The sequence below is a fragment of the Galeopterus variegatus genome, unplaced genomic scaffold, assembly GCF_000696425.1.
Source record: "Galeopterus variegatus unplaced genomic scaffold, G_variegatus-3.0.2 Scaffold2774, whole genome shotgun sequence".
Taxonomy (NCBI): domain Eukaryota; kingdom Metazoa; phylum Chordata; class Mammalia; order Dermoptera; family Cynocephalidae; genus Galeopterus; species Galeopterus variegatus.
The window spans coordinates 114242-129824 of NW_007728885.1; the positions used below are offsets into that span (position 1 = coordinate 114242).

The 15583-nt window shown below is 41.4% G+C and overlaps 1 protein-coding gene across 1 annotated transcript in view; it reads left to right on the forward strand.

Annotated features, from left to right (window-relative positions):
* The window catches only part of MGAM (maltase-glucoamylase (alpha-glucosidase)), a 73474-nt gene that overhangs the window by 20033 nt on the left and 37858 nt on the right, over window positions 1-15583 (forward strand). The window contains exons 10-20 of the mRNA XM_008582964.1: window positions 1053-1184; window positions 1324-1440; window positions 2790-2903; window positions 3957-4041; window positions 6518-6635; window positions 7836-8007; window positions 9327-9443; window positions 10019-10173; window positions 11705-11789; window positions 14610-14666; window positions 15204-15328. Of these exons, the coding sequence (XP_008581186.1) occupies window positions 1053-1184; window positions 1324-1440; window positions 2790-2903; window positions 3957-4041; window positions 6518-6635; window positions 7836-8007; window positions 9327-9443; window positions 10019-10173; window positions 11705-11789; window positions 14610-14666; window positions 15204-15328 (1277 nt within the window). The remainder of the gene's footprint in view (window positions 1-1052; window positions 1185-1323; window positions 1441-2789; window positions 2904-3956; window positions 4042-6517; window positions 6636-7835; window positions 8008-9326; window positions 9444-10018; window positions 10174-11704; window positions 11790-14609; window positions 14667-15203; window positions 15329-15583) is intronic.

Below are 15583 nucleotides of genomic sequence, written 5' to 3' on the forward strand. Positions count from 1 at the left end.
AAAAAGTTGGTCTTATAGAATTATAGATAGAATAGTGGTTACTAGAGACTGGTGGGGGAAGCGGGTAGGGGAATGAGGAGAGGGTGGTTAGTTAATACAGAATACTAGATTTTTTGTTGGACCAACCATTTTTTCAAGGAACCCTAGTTCTTTTTAGTGGGAAATAGTACTTAGAAGCTACAATCGTGGGTTAGGAGGCAATCTGTTTTTGTCTGTATTTTTGTTATCACACATGTCATTGTAAAGTTTTCTTGTGCTTCCTGTATTGACTACATTTTATATAATGTGGTTTTATTTGAATTCTCAAGGTATTTCTGCCTGAAGTTTGGATTGTAGCATTTTAATACTTCTCAGTGTAGGTTTTCTCACCTTACACATGTTCTTGGTTGGATTGTTTTACTCAAAAGTGTCGTGGCAGGGACTGAACATAAAAGTGATATCATATTTTTAGAAACTAGTCTAAGATTCTGGTATAAGCTTGATTCTTAGGTTTAGTGTCAGGTAACGAGTGATACAGATCCTCAGTCTCCCCACCCCATTCCCCTGGAGGCAGACACATAGGTCATAGAGCAAGAGTAAATTTCATCCTGGGCTCCACTATTTCTCTATGGGTAAAATTAGGAAAGAATAAACACCAGACTTGAAGTAGGAGAGAAGTAGCAAGACAAAATGTGGGGTAGTAAAATGAGGGAGAAGTGGGGGAGACAGTCTCTTCCCCCGTTTATCTGTGGACAGGGCACAGTATAGACAATAAATGTGTCTTTGATAGTCTTAGTGACTTGTCATAATTGTTGTGGTTTGTTTGATTGGCTTTTAATGCCAGAGGGCCAGGGATAAAATGATGCAGTTAACTTGATTGCAGAGGTGGGGCCAGGCCTTAGGAAAACAATGGGTCATTTGTTCTTGAAATTACTTTGGAAAGAAGCAATTAGATGTTAGAGAACTCTGTGTAGAGAGCCCAGCACAGAGTTGTCGTTTATCTTGATTTGACTGATTCATTTCAACATAGAAATTCCTAGGTGTTAAACTGTGGATTTCGTGTATCCTTTCAGGATGTACAGCATGCTGATATAGATTATATGGATGAGAGAAAGGACTTCACTTATGATCCAGTGAATTTTAAAGACTTCCCTGAGTTTGTTAACGACTTACACAGTAACGGACAGAAATTAGTCATCATTGTGGTATGTGCTGCCCTCTTTTTCCCCCAAACCAGGTATTTGCTCTTCCTTATCATTACACCCCGTAGTCCTCCAATTCCCAGTCTCCTTTTAGTGCCTGCGGCTTAAAGCTAGTTTCTTCATTGTGCTTTTCCCCCATTAGGACCCAGCCATCTCCAACAACTCTTCCCTAAGCAATCCCTATGGCCCCTATGACAGGGGTTCAGATATGAAGATATGGGTGAATGATTCAGATGGAGTGACTCCAATCATTGGGGAGGTAACTTGATGGGGAAGCTAGGGGCGGGGGGAGGGGCTACAGCAGAGTGTGTGTGTGTGTGTGTGTGTGTGTGAGATTGCTTTCTTGTACATTTTCAGATGCCTTATATATACTGGGAATTAGCTTTCCCTTGCCCTGTCATGCCCAAATGCCCACCACCATCCTAGCTCTTACATCCCTGTCACAGCAAAGTCTTTTTAAAGGACAGCTCACATGCTGAGCGTCCACTTCCTCACCCCCACTCATTAGTGCTTCAGCAGACTGACATCTACTTTCTTCCCCCGTCTTTTCTCTGGCACTGCTCTGGCAAATGGCACCAGTTACCTCCTAGCTGGAAAATCCAATGGAACTGTTTCATGACACTTCCTACTTGATTTCTCTGCAGTATTTGACAAGCTTGAACCCTTCTTTCTCCAACCTTTATTTGTTCTCATTTTCCATGATGGTGTTATCTGCTGGTTCACGTCTAATATCTCTGTTGACCATTTCAGAATATAGTGTCTGTTGGAAAATTGGATAGGAAAGGAACAGGGAAAAGTGAATGATGTCGGAATCAACAGCTTATAATGAGCCAGTTGAAATCTACCCGGTACTCTCTCTTCATTCAGTATTCCTAGAACTGGGAGTAGAGATCGTGATAAGGAAGGGTGATCCAGAGTTGAAGATTAGCAAGTTAGACAATGCCTTGTTTTAGTCTTTTATTTTATGTTGCTATAACAGAAATACCTGAGACTGGGTAATTTATAAAAGAAAGAGGTTTATTTGGCTTACAATTCTGGGACAGCTGCATCTGGCACGGGCCTCAGGCTGCTTCTACTCATGGTGGAAAAGCGGCAGGTGGCCAGCAGGTACAAGCAGATCACATGGTGAGGGAGGAAGCAAGAGAGAGAGAGAAGGTCCCAGGGTCTTTTTAAGCAACGAGCTCTCGTGGGAACTAATAGAGCCATAACTCACTCACGACACCTCCTCCTCCAGGGAGAGCATTAATCCATTCATGAGGGATCTGCCCCCATGACTCAATCAGTTTCCAACACTGCCAAATTGGGGATCAAATTTCCACATGAATTTTGGAGGGGACAACACATCCAAACTCCATCAGCCTTTATCCGTGGATTAATTCATTAAGAACTTAACCATTTTTTAAAATAGATCTTCTCCTCAAGTGACTATTTGATTCTCTGTGGCATTTATTCTAAGTATTCTGAGTGCTTCACTTTCCTAACTGAAAAGGACCTGTGCCTGGGTATCTCTGTTGCCATGACTATCCTACAAATTCCTTTGCAAAGCACTTATTTTATTTCATATTTATTTAACTTACTCTTATCAATGTTTTCATTTTTCTCCTTCAGGTCTGGCCTGGAAAAACTGTGTTTCCTGATTACACCAACCCTAACTGTGCTGTTTGGTGGACAGAGCAATTTGAGCTTTTCCACAGTCAAGTGGAGTTTGATGGGATTTGGATTGTGAGTTCTTAACACTTAGATTATTAGGTGACAAATGTTCAGATTGTGTATATCTGTATCTGTATCTCTGAGTCATAGAGCGTAGGGAGATGAGGAGGAGGGTAAAGCAAGTCTGACAATAATTTCCAATATTTCCTATCTTGCTACCCAAATAATCTTAACAAAAATGTAGCTTAAAATAAAAAATCAGAATGTTAGTACTGGAAAGAAACTCAGTCATTTTTTCCTAAGCCCAGCTTTCTTTCCTTTTACAAATAAATGAGCTGAAGTCACTATAGGTCATATACTCCTTACATTGTCTGTCACAAAGTGCACAGGTTGTTCATTTGCTAGCTCAAGACTTTTTCATTTGGGCACATTGGACAAATTGATCAGAGGTAAAGTACTTAGGTGCATGAAAGAACTGTGGCTGCTGTAAAGAGAAATGTTTCGTGTAATGTCAAATGAAAACAAATGCAACGTAGCTGGTGTTCAGCAAAATTTAGGGAGCTCTAGAGTTGAACCTTTTTTATTTATAAGAGAACTACAGAAAATTCAATTATTACAGATAACTAAAAAGATGAAAGCAAAAATCCTCTAAAATGATAGTAACCAAAGACATGTGCCATCAATATTTTGGTATGCATCTTTCCAGACCTCTCATTTTCACAGCTGTTGGCACATACTCTCTCCCTCCATATGTACATGTTTGTGTATGTATGTGTATTTGTATGCGTATATATATTCATACCCATATTTGGATATATAGAGCATGTATAAATTGATATATATAAGTCATATAAATTGAAATATTTTTTCACCTAATATGCTTGGAAATTTTTCATTTTCAGTGATTATAGACATATGTCATTTTGAAAGGATTTTAAGAACATTCTCTATGAAGCCTTCAATGTGTAGAGAAGACAGAAACATCTGTTTGATTCTATATACATAAATACCCCCTTTAAAAAAGAATTATCTGGAATATTTTCTCTGATATCTCAAAAAAGAAAAAGACATCATTGTAAGGAAACATGTTACTTTTTCTTACCAGTTTTGTTCTTTGTCTTGTAGGATATGAATGAAGTGGCCAATTTTGTTGATGGTTCAGTTTCAGGATGTTCCACAAGCAGCCTAAATTATCCCCCATTTACTCCCAGTAAGTCGTGGTGGTCAGCAATGCATACTTGATATCTTAAATTTATGAGGATAGATTTGAACAACCTGGCAAGGGAGTTTGTACGTAAATGTGCACAGGGAAAGGAAAATGTGAGTAATATGTAAAAGAAGCTAGGAAAGAAAATTAAAACACCCTACGCTTTTCTAAAAGAGGCATAAAATCAAAAGGAGCAACCTAGTCCTTTTACCTACAGTCCAAGTTATTTCTAAGGGAAGGTCCAGAGAGGATATGGTGCAGAAGCCAGAGGCTAGTGAGAGAAAGTGAGCCGAGATGCTGGGTACCATTCAAGCTTTATTAAAGAAAGAAATCTGCTGGGCTGTACTCAAAGTAGCAGGCAGCCCAGGGCTGCCCTGAAAATGGGGACAGCACCAGGTATGGGGGTGGTAGAGCTTATATTGGTATGTTGGCACCAAGAGCTGGGTGATACCATCAAGGAGGGTCATTATACTAATGTGCATCGAGGTAAAGAACTGCGTCCTTGTGGAAGCAAAAGGGGTTTCTGTTTAAGTCAGGAGGCTTCTCATAAAGGTGGGGGGGAGAGGAGGAGGTGGGTGGTGCCATTTTGTACTTGGGCTTGTCTAGAGTGGCGCTGGTTATGTGGCAGATCTATTAGCTAGAGATTAGTTTGTCACTCTTGAGCATGCACCCCCACAGGCCAGGGCTTACCAGAGAGAGACCAGATACTCAGGCTTGGTCTTCAGGTGAGGGTTAAGCCTGGTAATATCAGCAGTGTGAAGAACAGACATGAATCACAGGATGAAAGGAAACCAGCCCCTGGCCTGGGGGGTCAAAGTCAGTCAGTGAATGTGGTGCTCCTGAGCTTTGATTGGACTTTGAACAACACTATCTCTCAGGGCGTGACCTCGAAGTACAGCAGTTGATTGAAGATAGCTAGAGGCTCAAAAACAAGTTGTGTCTTCATTGAGAAAGGAACAAGGATACTAGGATTATGATATGTCCTGAAGGCTTCAGTCTGATGCGAAAATAGAAAATTGGGACAGATAAGTCAGAATGGAATGTCAAGGGGCTTGGATGGGAGGCTAAACAATTCACACTTCATTCTTTTGGTGATAGAAGCTATTTACATTTTAGTTAGAGCAAAGTAAGATAGTCAAATGGTTTTGGAAATACTAATCTGATGTGGATCAGATATTCAGTAGAATCAGAAGATAGATCAGAAGCAAATAAGTCATTAAGATGCTATTGCAATAGTTAAGATCCAGAGGTAATTTGGATCTGAACCACAATGGGCAATGGAAGCAGAAAAGAATACATAAATGAAAGAGAGATTGGACATTATTCTTTCCATTATATGGTCGAGGGAGAGGAGTCAAATTAATTTAACTTTTGTACAATATTTGTAATCTTGGATCACTTAACTTATCTTAGTTTTGTTTGTTTGTTTGTTTTTCTATTTATTTATTTATTTATTTTAACTTCTCAATATTCATTGTAGTTGATTTTTTCTGTCCCTTTACCCGTTCCTCTTTCCCCCCTCCCTCTCCCCTCGACTACATCATATCTGTTCACCTGTCTTAACAAGTTCAAGGAACTGTTGTGATTGTTGTGTCTTCTTCCCCCCCTCACCCTTTATTTGTTTGCATATTTATTTATTTTTAGCTCCCACAAATAAGTGAGAACATGTGGTATTTCTCTTTCTGTGCCAAACTTGTTTCACTTAATATAATTTTCTCTAAGTCCATCCATGTTGTTGTGAATGGTAGTATTTCATTCTTTTTTATAGCAGAGTAGTATTCCATTGTGTAGATATACCACATTTTCCTTATCCACTCATCTGATGATGGACATTTGGGCTGGTTCCAACTCTTGGCTATCATAAATAGTGCTGCAATAAACATGGGAGTGCAGTTATCTCTTCCACTTGATGATTTCCATTCCTCTGGGTATATTCCCAGCAGTGGAATAGCTGGGTCATATGGTAGATCTAGGTGTAATTGTTTGAGGAACTTCCATACCACTTTCCATAAAGGCTGCACCATTTTGCAGTCCCACCAACAGCGTAAGAGGGTTCCTTTTTCTCTGCAACCTCGCCAGCACTTATCATTCTCAGACTTTTGGATATTAGCCATCCTAACTAGGGTGAGATGGTATCTCAAAGTGGTTTTGATTTGCATTTCCTGAATGCTGAATGATGTTGAGCATTTTTTCATGTGTCTGTTAGCCATTTGTATATCTCAGTTTGAAGAATGTAGGTTGACCCTCAAGTCTAACTGGATCCTCTTGCTTCCAAATGCCTGCTTCTAGTCACATGAGAGCCCAAGTGGGAGGATGTATGTGGGTCAGTACAGAAAGTACCCCAAACGTATGACCTTATGATAGTGAGGAACAGTATGATCGTGTACAGATGGCCATAATAAGTACCTTCCCCGGGGAGCCACCATTTCAGGTAAATGTACATCTTAGGCTCTCACTGACTGATCCCCTTCTGTCTCAGGCATCCTGGATGGGTACCTGTTCCACAAGACCCTCTGCATGGATGCGGTGCAGCACTGGGGAAGACAATATGATGTCCACAATTTGTATGGCTACTCCATGGCCATTGCCACGGCAGAGTAAGACCACTATTGCTATGGATTTATACACAACCAAATTATTGGTCTGCTGCATGCTGGGCCACTCATATATGTTATTTTTAAAAGCTCTATGAGATAAATGTGGGTGTCATTACTAAATGACTGAAGAAACTGCCTATCACATAGGGAAGAAGGATTCAATCTATATTTGTGAAATGTATAAAATAAATGAATGAATGAGCAAATGAATGAATGAAAAGTTGTAAGAAAGTTAAGAAACTTGTCTAAGGTCAAACAGCTAATAAATTCCAAAAGCAAAATTTAAGCCCTTTTCTCCATGAGTCTAAAGCCCCTGTATTTTATCTTCTGACACACTGTGTAGATGCGTACAGAGGGGTAAGTAACTTGTAGATGTCCAGTCTAAAGCCCCTGTATTTTATCTTCTGACACACTGTGTAGATGCGTACAGAGGGGTAAGTAACTTGTAGATGTCCATGTGCTGTGGGATTTTACATATTGGCTCAGCATCCTTCTATTGTGCTTTGTTCACCTTTGTGTGTGGACTCAAATTCTACCGTGAGGAAAAGGTATTGATATTTTATCTTACTTACTGTAACAGTGACAGCAGGAAACCACACCAAAACTGCATTTCTTCATTAACAAAGTAATGGATGTGATTTTAGCCATTTTGAAAGTTGTTGAAAAAGTTGTACAGCAAAAGTTGTAAAATATATGTACAAATATAGACTTCTAATTTAAAACTGTAGATGATACATTCTTATATTTAATTATGAAAGTACACACATGCATATATAATTTTAAAATGTCTTTTCTTATTACAAAATTATTATCAAAATATTTCTGCTTAAAAAGGGTTTGTTTCAAAAGGCTGTTCATATGTCCATTTTTGTGTATGTGTGAAGACTCATGACATGGCAGACCAACGCAAATGCATCTATGTAAAATTAAGATTCACCTTTGTTCTATAACAATTGTATACCTCTAGTTACTAACCTTTTCAAGCCTGCTTTTGAAATTTTTAGAAATAATGGGGTTAATGATGTGCATAAAACACCTTAAAACAAAACAAAACATGAACATACTTAATGGTGCAGAGTGTTCCCGACAGCAACTCTAACCCTACTGGAGAGAATTAAAAGAGGAGAATGTTGTTGCTGTATCCCCTGGCTGAGACAAGCTAAAATCACACATTGACTCCCTAAATTTCTCTCTTTCTAGTGCTGTCAAGACTGTGTTTCCTAATAAGAGAAGCTTCATTTTAACCCGTTCTACCTTTGCGGGATCTGGCAAGTTTGCAGCCCATTGGTTAGGAGACAATGCTGCCACCTGGGATGACCTTCAGTGGTCCATCCCCGGCATACTTGAGTTCAATCTTTTTGGTATTCCAATGGTGAGTCCTCATTCCAAGCTCTCTTATGAACCTCAATCCCCAGAAAGGCTCATTCTAGAAAGTTTTCAAGCCATACAGCTCCCTTTTCCTGCTTGCCATTGCCCAGGGATTTAATGTCTTGAGAGCATCTACTTTACCAACAACAGTATGTCTCTGATACCATGATGTTCCTTCCTGTACTGCCTTATGAAGGTACAAAGTGCAACCTTGATATTCCCTGGAACATTTCTTTCTATTAAAGTATAACATACACACAGAAAAGTGCACATATCCTTAAGTGTACAGCTGATGAATTTCATGAACTGAGCACATCTGTGTATCTAGCACCCAGATAAAGAAATGTAACATTGCCAGCACCCTGGAAGCTTTGGCATCTTTTAGTTAATTCAACATAGTCATGCATTGAGCTCCTATTGTGTTCGAGGTACTGAGCTAAGTATGCATGGTGAGGGTGGAGAAAAGCATAAATATAGTAACAAAAACACCTTCTTTTTCCCCAAAGAGTTTACAATCTAGTAAGAGGAGACATATACATAAACAAATAATTACAACAAGCTAGGGTAAATGGGCCAATAGGGACATATGAGTTAAATGTTATGGGAGATCCTAAGAAAGGGATTTATTAACTGTTAAGATTATGAGGGACAAAAAGAATCAGGGGAGGAAGTCAAGAGAAACTTCATGGACAAAATGGCAATTGAGTCTAACCTTGGAAAGTATGTATATTTCATCAGACTAACAAGGGGAGAAGCCCATTTTATGATTGAGAAGTAAACATGAGCAAAAAATGCATGAGCGTGTCTGATGAGTCAGTAAGTATCGGTGTGTAGGACTGGAGTGAGAAATGAGGAGAAAAAGCTGGGTTTTGAACAGATGATAGGATGGACAGCAAAGAGATCTTGGGAATTTTTGAAGAGGTGACTGACATGATCAGAGTTAGGCTTTAGAAGAATAACTGATAGCGGTGTGGTCAAAATAATAACATCAGCAGTGTTACAAGTTACTTTTCATCAAAAAGCTATCATATACCAAGTGTTTTACTTACATTATCACATTACTCATTTACTAAAACCTTGTGTAGCTAATTAGTACCCACTTTTAAAAGTGAGGAAACTGAGGCACAGAAGGGTTAAGTAACTTACTCAAAGTCATCCCGCAGTAAAAAGTGAACAGAGGATATAACCCAATTCTGACCACACTCTGTTAGCCTTCTCAGTAAGACGTTTAGCAAAGTTCATTTGAGGGGGGGGGTCCCTGGTGGAAAGCAAGGGAGGGTGGTGGAAGTGAGAGTTACACACCCTGTCTGTGTGTCCTTCCAGGTGGGTCCTGATATATGTGGCTTTTTACTGGACACCTCTGAAGAGCTCTGCAGGCGGTGGATGCAGCTAGGAGCATTTTATCCATTTTCCAGGAATCACAATGGCCAAGGCTACAAGGTAAGGCTCCCAGGACATATAGTCAAAATAAATATGGCATACATTAGGACTTGATCTACCTGTATCCCTGCCAAAAAATCTGCTGAGCCAACCTCTTACCTGCTGCTTCCCTTATGCTCATTTGCACCACCATTTGCAATTAGCCAGGACCTGAGCTGTACCATTAAAGTGCCCTAGTGCCATAGCCTCTGCCACTTACTGCTACAGTCAAAGAAATGGTGAATCTGTCCAGGTTTTTCTTATGAAACTTCTGTACACTTAATGTATACTGCTCATTTTGTAATAACAAGCTAATGAAGAAATACATTAAAATTATTTAAATGGAAGTCTCCCAAGAGAGCAATCCTGAAGAGTGAAATGAGGCAGGATAAATTGCAAGGCAGAGAATGACCGCTTACTTGGTGAGGTGGTCTCCCTTTCCCAGCTGTACTGCTCAGAGGCAAAGTTTGCAATCTAGGCTCCAGGCCTTTCAGGAAGATAATTCCTGGTTGTGATGTATGAGGCCTAGAATTCTGCAGGGGCTTCTGCTATCCCATAGCTAAACCACAATTGCAAACAATTATTATTCCTTCCAGGACCAGGATCCTGCCGCCTTTGGAGCTGACTCCCTGCTGTTAAATTCCTCCAGGCATTACCTAAACATTCGCTACACTCTACTGCCCTATCTCTACACCCTCTTCTACCGCGCTCACAGCCGCGGGGACACAGTGGCCAGGCCCCTTCTTCATGAGTAAGTTCACCTAACCCAAAGGAATTCTGTTAATGCAAATGGAGTGACATTGACTATATCATCAAATATCAGAGTAAAAATTGAAACAATTCAGGCAGTTATTCACATATATATTTAACTGGAATATCCAGCTGGTATTTGTAACTGCCTAGATATTATTCTAGGGATTTATGTAAGCATTATAGCATGTTTCCTTTTGGGGGGAGATAAAGAGTAAAAGTCATGGAACTTGGGATCTTTTCTCTGTTTTGCCACTAACTAACTCTCTGTCTTAGACAAATACCTTAAGCTGGGGGGAGATAAAGAGTAAAAGTCATGGAACTTGGGATCTTTTCTCTGTTTTGCCACTAACTCTCTGTCTTAGACAAATACCTTAAGCCTTTTCATCCATAGTAAAGGATGAAATTCAGTCCTAATTTAAAGATTTAGTCTTAATTTAAAGGATTTGGTAGCTTTAGTCTTTATCAGTCTTAGTAAAGAGTCTTTATTAATCTTAGTCTTTAAATTAAGACTTAGTCTTAAATGTTAAAGATTTCAATTTAGTCTTAATTTAAAGGATTTGATAGCTTGATGGTGGCCTCTTCTGTAATGCATAACGATGCCAGGACTATCTTCAAGCTCTAGAAATGAACCTGTAACTTGCATGCAAATAAGAATATTATAAAGGATTTCTGGAATTCCAGAATTCTTATTTGTCAGCTGTAAGTGTCTCTAATTTAACTCTCAACATGTTACTTAAGCACCTTCCCTGTCAAAATACAGTTTACTCCCTAATGTGTATGACACATGAGGCCCTCAGGTACATATCTTTACTGTTATATATTTATTTTTTTGTAAAGTCTTTGCCAATACCTGGAATTTCCTGTTAAGAGGGAGATATCCTAAAAGAGAAAAGAGTAAAGTTTTAAATTATCTGGTATTTTTTGTGATCAGATCCAGGTCCTTTTTTCACAGTCAGCTGAAGTTCTGAAATACATTGACTATTTTACTTATATTTTTAAAAGGGGATATGACAAATAGAATGAGAGCCTGGGGCCTGCCTAGGATGGACACTGAAATGGGAGCTCCTGTCTAACCCGAAGGGAGAATAGGAGGGCACGTGGGTTGGGAGAGTGGATCGATCAGAGGGTGGGGAGGAGTAGGTGTCACAGGATAATCTGGGGGGGTTGCCCAGGCAGGCAACTTGCATGCTTTGGACAGGGCAGGGGGAGAGCTGCCGGGAAGATGAAGTTCTGAAATACATTGACTATTTTACTTATATTTTTAAAAGGGGATATGACAAATAGAATGAGAGCCTGGGGCCTGCCTAGGATGGACACTGAAATGGGAGCTCCTGTCTAACCCGAAGGGAGAATAGGAGGGCACGTGGGTTGGGAGAGTGGATCGATCAGAGGGTGGGGAGGAGTAGGTGTCACAGGATAATCTGGGGGGTTTGCCCAGGCAGGCAACCTGCATGCTTTGGACAGGGCAGGGGGAGAGCTGCCAGGAAGCACTGGCCCAAATCTCAGTGATCCATCTCTCTGGCCTCCAGGTTCTATGGGGACAGCAGCACTTGGGATGTGCACCGACAGTTTTTGTGGGGGCCAGGTCTCCTCATCACTCCAGTACTGGATGAGGCAAGTGCTCCCGCACAGACATGCTGACACTCTCTGCTTCCTTTCCCGCTGCCCTCCAAACTCCTCTCTCCTCTGTATTCCAAACCCATTTCCAACATCTGTGTCTGAGTCAGCCTTGAGAGTGTGCTGGGATTCTGGGAAGTTGGACGTCTGACAGTTACACATTTTCCTCTCTAGAAGTCTCTTTTCTTGACCAAGTTCCTAACCAGTGTAGAAGCATCTACTGGCAGCTCTACATTTGGGAATGGTCCTATGTGTTGTCAGATTCTCATGGCAGATCATGGCTTGCTCTGTGATGTACAGGCAGAGTGGAGGAGTGGCCTGCACTGCTCCAAAGTCAGACTGCTCAGGCGTGCTTGTTGTCTCTGCACTTAGTCCCTGCATGATCTGGAGCAGGTTGTTGTGCTGGTTTCTTATCCGCGTACGTGGGGTAATAATGGTATCTACCACGCAAAGCTGGAAGTTTTGCCACAGTACGTGCTCCATTATTATTGTTATTACTGTTACTACTACTACTACTGCTATTATTATTACTGTTGTTATTCCTAATGTGTTCCCATTTGGCATTTTTCTCTGGGTTGCCAAGTAATGGCTTCTATTAGAGGAAAGGCAAAAGAAAGGCATTATCTGAAAGCAGAGAAAAGAAGGGCCATTTCTGCCCTTTCTGGATATGGTTAAGAAGCTGCCACTGTATTTCCTGCCACACCTTAATATACATACAGACCAGCCATGCCAAGAATCTTGCTATTCCCCAAACATACCCATCTGTTTTACTGCATTTTGGTCTCTTGGATATATCCCTTATTTTCTCGAAAGCCCAACAATGTTTTAATGGGAAGATGTGTTGTAATTTGCCTAGGCTCAAATTAGCAGGGGGATCCTCCAGAATATTTAGTCTGCCATATTTCCGGAGGTGCCATTCTGGACGTGTATAGTACCTTAACTTTTATGTTCCTATTTACTTTCTGTCTTGATTATTTGGTGAGTGTGTCTAATCTTTTTTGTGTAACATTTAAGGTCATCAAGCTCAGGAGTTGTGATTTATTCATCTTTGTATCTCCTTGACTGTCTAGCAATGACAGCTACTCAATGCATCAATATTTTGTTGATAACAGAACCAGACTTGCAGAGTGGAAGGCTGAGCTGTGAAAGCGTTGGGTGGGAAGGGGAGGCCAGCAAGGCACCCACGAGGGGCAGGAAATTGGGAGGTAGACTAGAGGATTGGCAACATGAGCAGACATTCCAAACAAAATTGCTCTCTTTTCCCCATCTATTTCACCATCTCTTTGAGTGGTGTTTTGCATTTCCTATTCTAAGATATACAGCAGATAATAAGGATGTTCTGTTTTTTTTCTCAAAATAAACTAATGATAGGGGCCGGCCCGGTGGCGCACTGCGATAGTGTGCCACTTGGGAAGTGTGGCGGCGCTCCCGCCAAGGGTTCGGATCCCACATACAGACTGGCCGCTCNTGTCAAAATACAGTTTACTCCCTAATGTGTATGACACATGAGGCCCTCAGGTACATATCTTTACTGTTATATATTTATTTTTTTGTAAAGTCTTTGCCAATACCTGGAATTTCCTGTTAAGAGGGAGATATCCTAAAAGAGAAAAGAGTAAAGTTTTAAATTATCTGGTATTTTTTGTGATCAGATCCAGGTCCTTTTTTCACAGTCAGCTGAAGTTCTGAAATACATTGACTATTTTACTTATATTTTTAAAAGGGGATATGACAAATAGAATGAGAGCCTGGGGCCTGCCTAGGATGGACACTGAAATGGGAGCTCCTGTCTAACCCGAAGGGAGAATAGGAGGGCACGTGGGTTGGGAGAGTGGATCGATCAGAGGGTGGGGAGGAGTAGGTGTCACAGGATAATCTGGGGGGTTTGCCCAGGCAGGCAACCTGCATGCTTTGGACAGGGCAGGGGGAGAGCTGCCAGGAAGCACTGGCCCAAATCTCAGTGATCCATCTCTCTGGCCTCCAGGTTCTATGGGGACAGCAGCACTTGGGATGTGCACCGACAGTTTTTGTGGGGGCCAGGTCTCCTCATCACTCCAGTACTGGATGAGGCAAGTGCTCCCGCACAGACATGCTGACACTCTCTGCTTCCTTTCCCGCTGCCCTCCAAACTCCTCTCTCCTCTGTATTCCAAACCCATTTCCAACATCTGTGTCTGAGTCAGCCTTGAGAGTGTGCTGGGATTCTGGGAAGTTGGACGTCTGACAGTTACACATTTTCCTCTCTAGAAGTCTCTTTTCTTGACCAAGTTCCTAACCAGTGTAGAAGCATCTACTGGCAGCTCTACATTTGGGAATGGTCCTATGTGTTGTCAGATTCTCATGGCAGATCATGGCTTGCTCTGTGATGTACAGGCAGAGTGGAGGAGTGGCCTGCACTGCTCCAAAGTCAGACTGCTCAGGCGTGCTTGTTGTCTCTGCACTTAGTCCCTGCATGATCTGGAGCAGGTTGTTGTGCTGGTTTCTTATCCGCGTACGTGGGGTAATAATGGTATCTACCACGCAAAGCTGGAAGTTTTGCCACAGTACGTGCTCCATTATTATTGTTATTACTGTTACTACTACTACTACTGCTATTATTATTACTTTTGTTATTCCTAATGTGTTCCCATTTGGCATTTTTCTCTGGGTTGCCAAGTAATGGCTTCTATTAGAGGAAAGGCAAAAGAAAGGCATGATCTGAAAGCAGAGAAAAGAAGGGCCATTTCTGCCCTCTCCGGATATGGTTAAGAAGCTGCTCAGGGAATGCTAAGAAACCCATTTTATTGCCCTCAAAGACAATACTTTGCTTTAATTTCAGGGTGCAGAGAAAGTGACAGCATATTTGCCTGATGCTGTCTGGTACGACTATGAGACAGTAAGTAGCTTTGACTTTTCTTAAACTCCTCAAGACTGCAGCTGCAGCTGCATAGACAAGACACATCCATCCATACACTGAGGAGTGTTTCTGTAGTGTTCTCTGTAATTTCATAGTAGAGCCTGGATAGAGTGAGCCTAAGTCACTTAACATCAGTCATGATGAATCTAAAGAAAATATTATACATACATTCATATACTTTATTCAGCAATAAGATAAAGACTTACATAGTATCAGATGGGCAAATATTGGGGGGACTGATGGACAATTTGAGCTCAGTCAGGAATCAGATTACTTGTTTGGAGCGGTCAGTTTGCGTAATACTCGTGTGTATCAAATAGCCTCAGCATGGCATCAGTGTTCTCACAGACACCCAACTGATGACAGACGTGCTGTTCCTAGTTTTTGTCCTTCTGTTTGATTATCTGACCAGACAATAATTCAGCTAAGTGGGAGAGGGAGAGAGCTGTGGAGGGAGGTCAGTGGAGGATACACGTGCTGTCAGGCCAGAGTGTTTGATTTATCTGCCTGTGTCAGGGAGAACGGGTGAGATGGAGGAAGCAAAGCATCGAGATGGAACTTCCTGGGGACAAAATCGGACTTCACCTTCGAGGAGGCTACATCTTTCCCACACAACAGCCCAATGCAACCACCATGGCCAGGTACAGCATGGCTGCAAGTGTCCTTTAAGGGGGAAGCTGACAAAGCTGGCCATTTCTGTCCCCATCTGTTGACCATGCAGAGGATGCTGAAGCGCCACATGGAGCGTGGTGAGGAAGAGTCCTCTGTGGGGTCATCAAACTCTGTCCTTGGATGTCCTTTGGCCTGTTCTCAAGAAGGTGTTGATTTAGAGCTGCCCCCAGATGAATTGTGGAATACCTTGATCCCTTCTGTTTCTTAAACCCTCTGAATTTGTC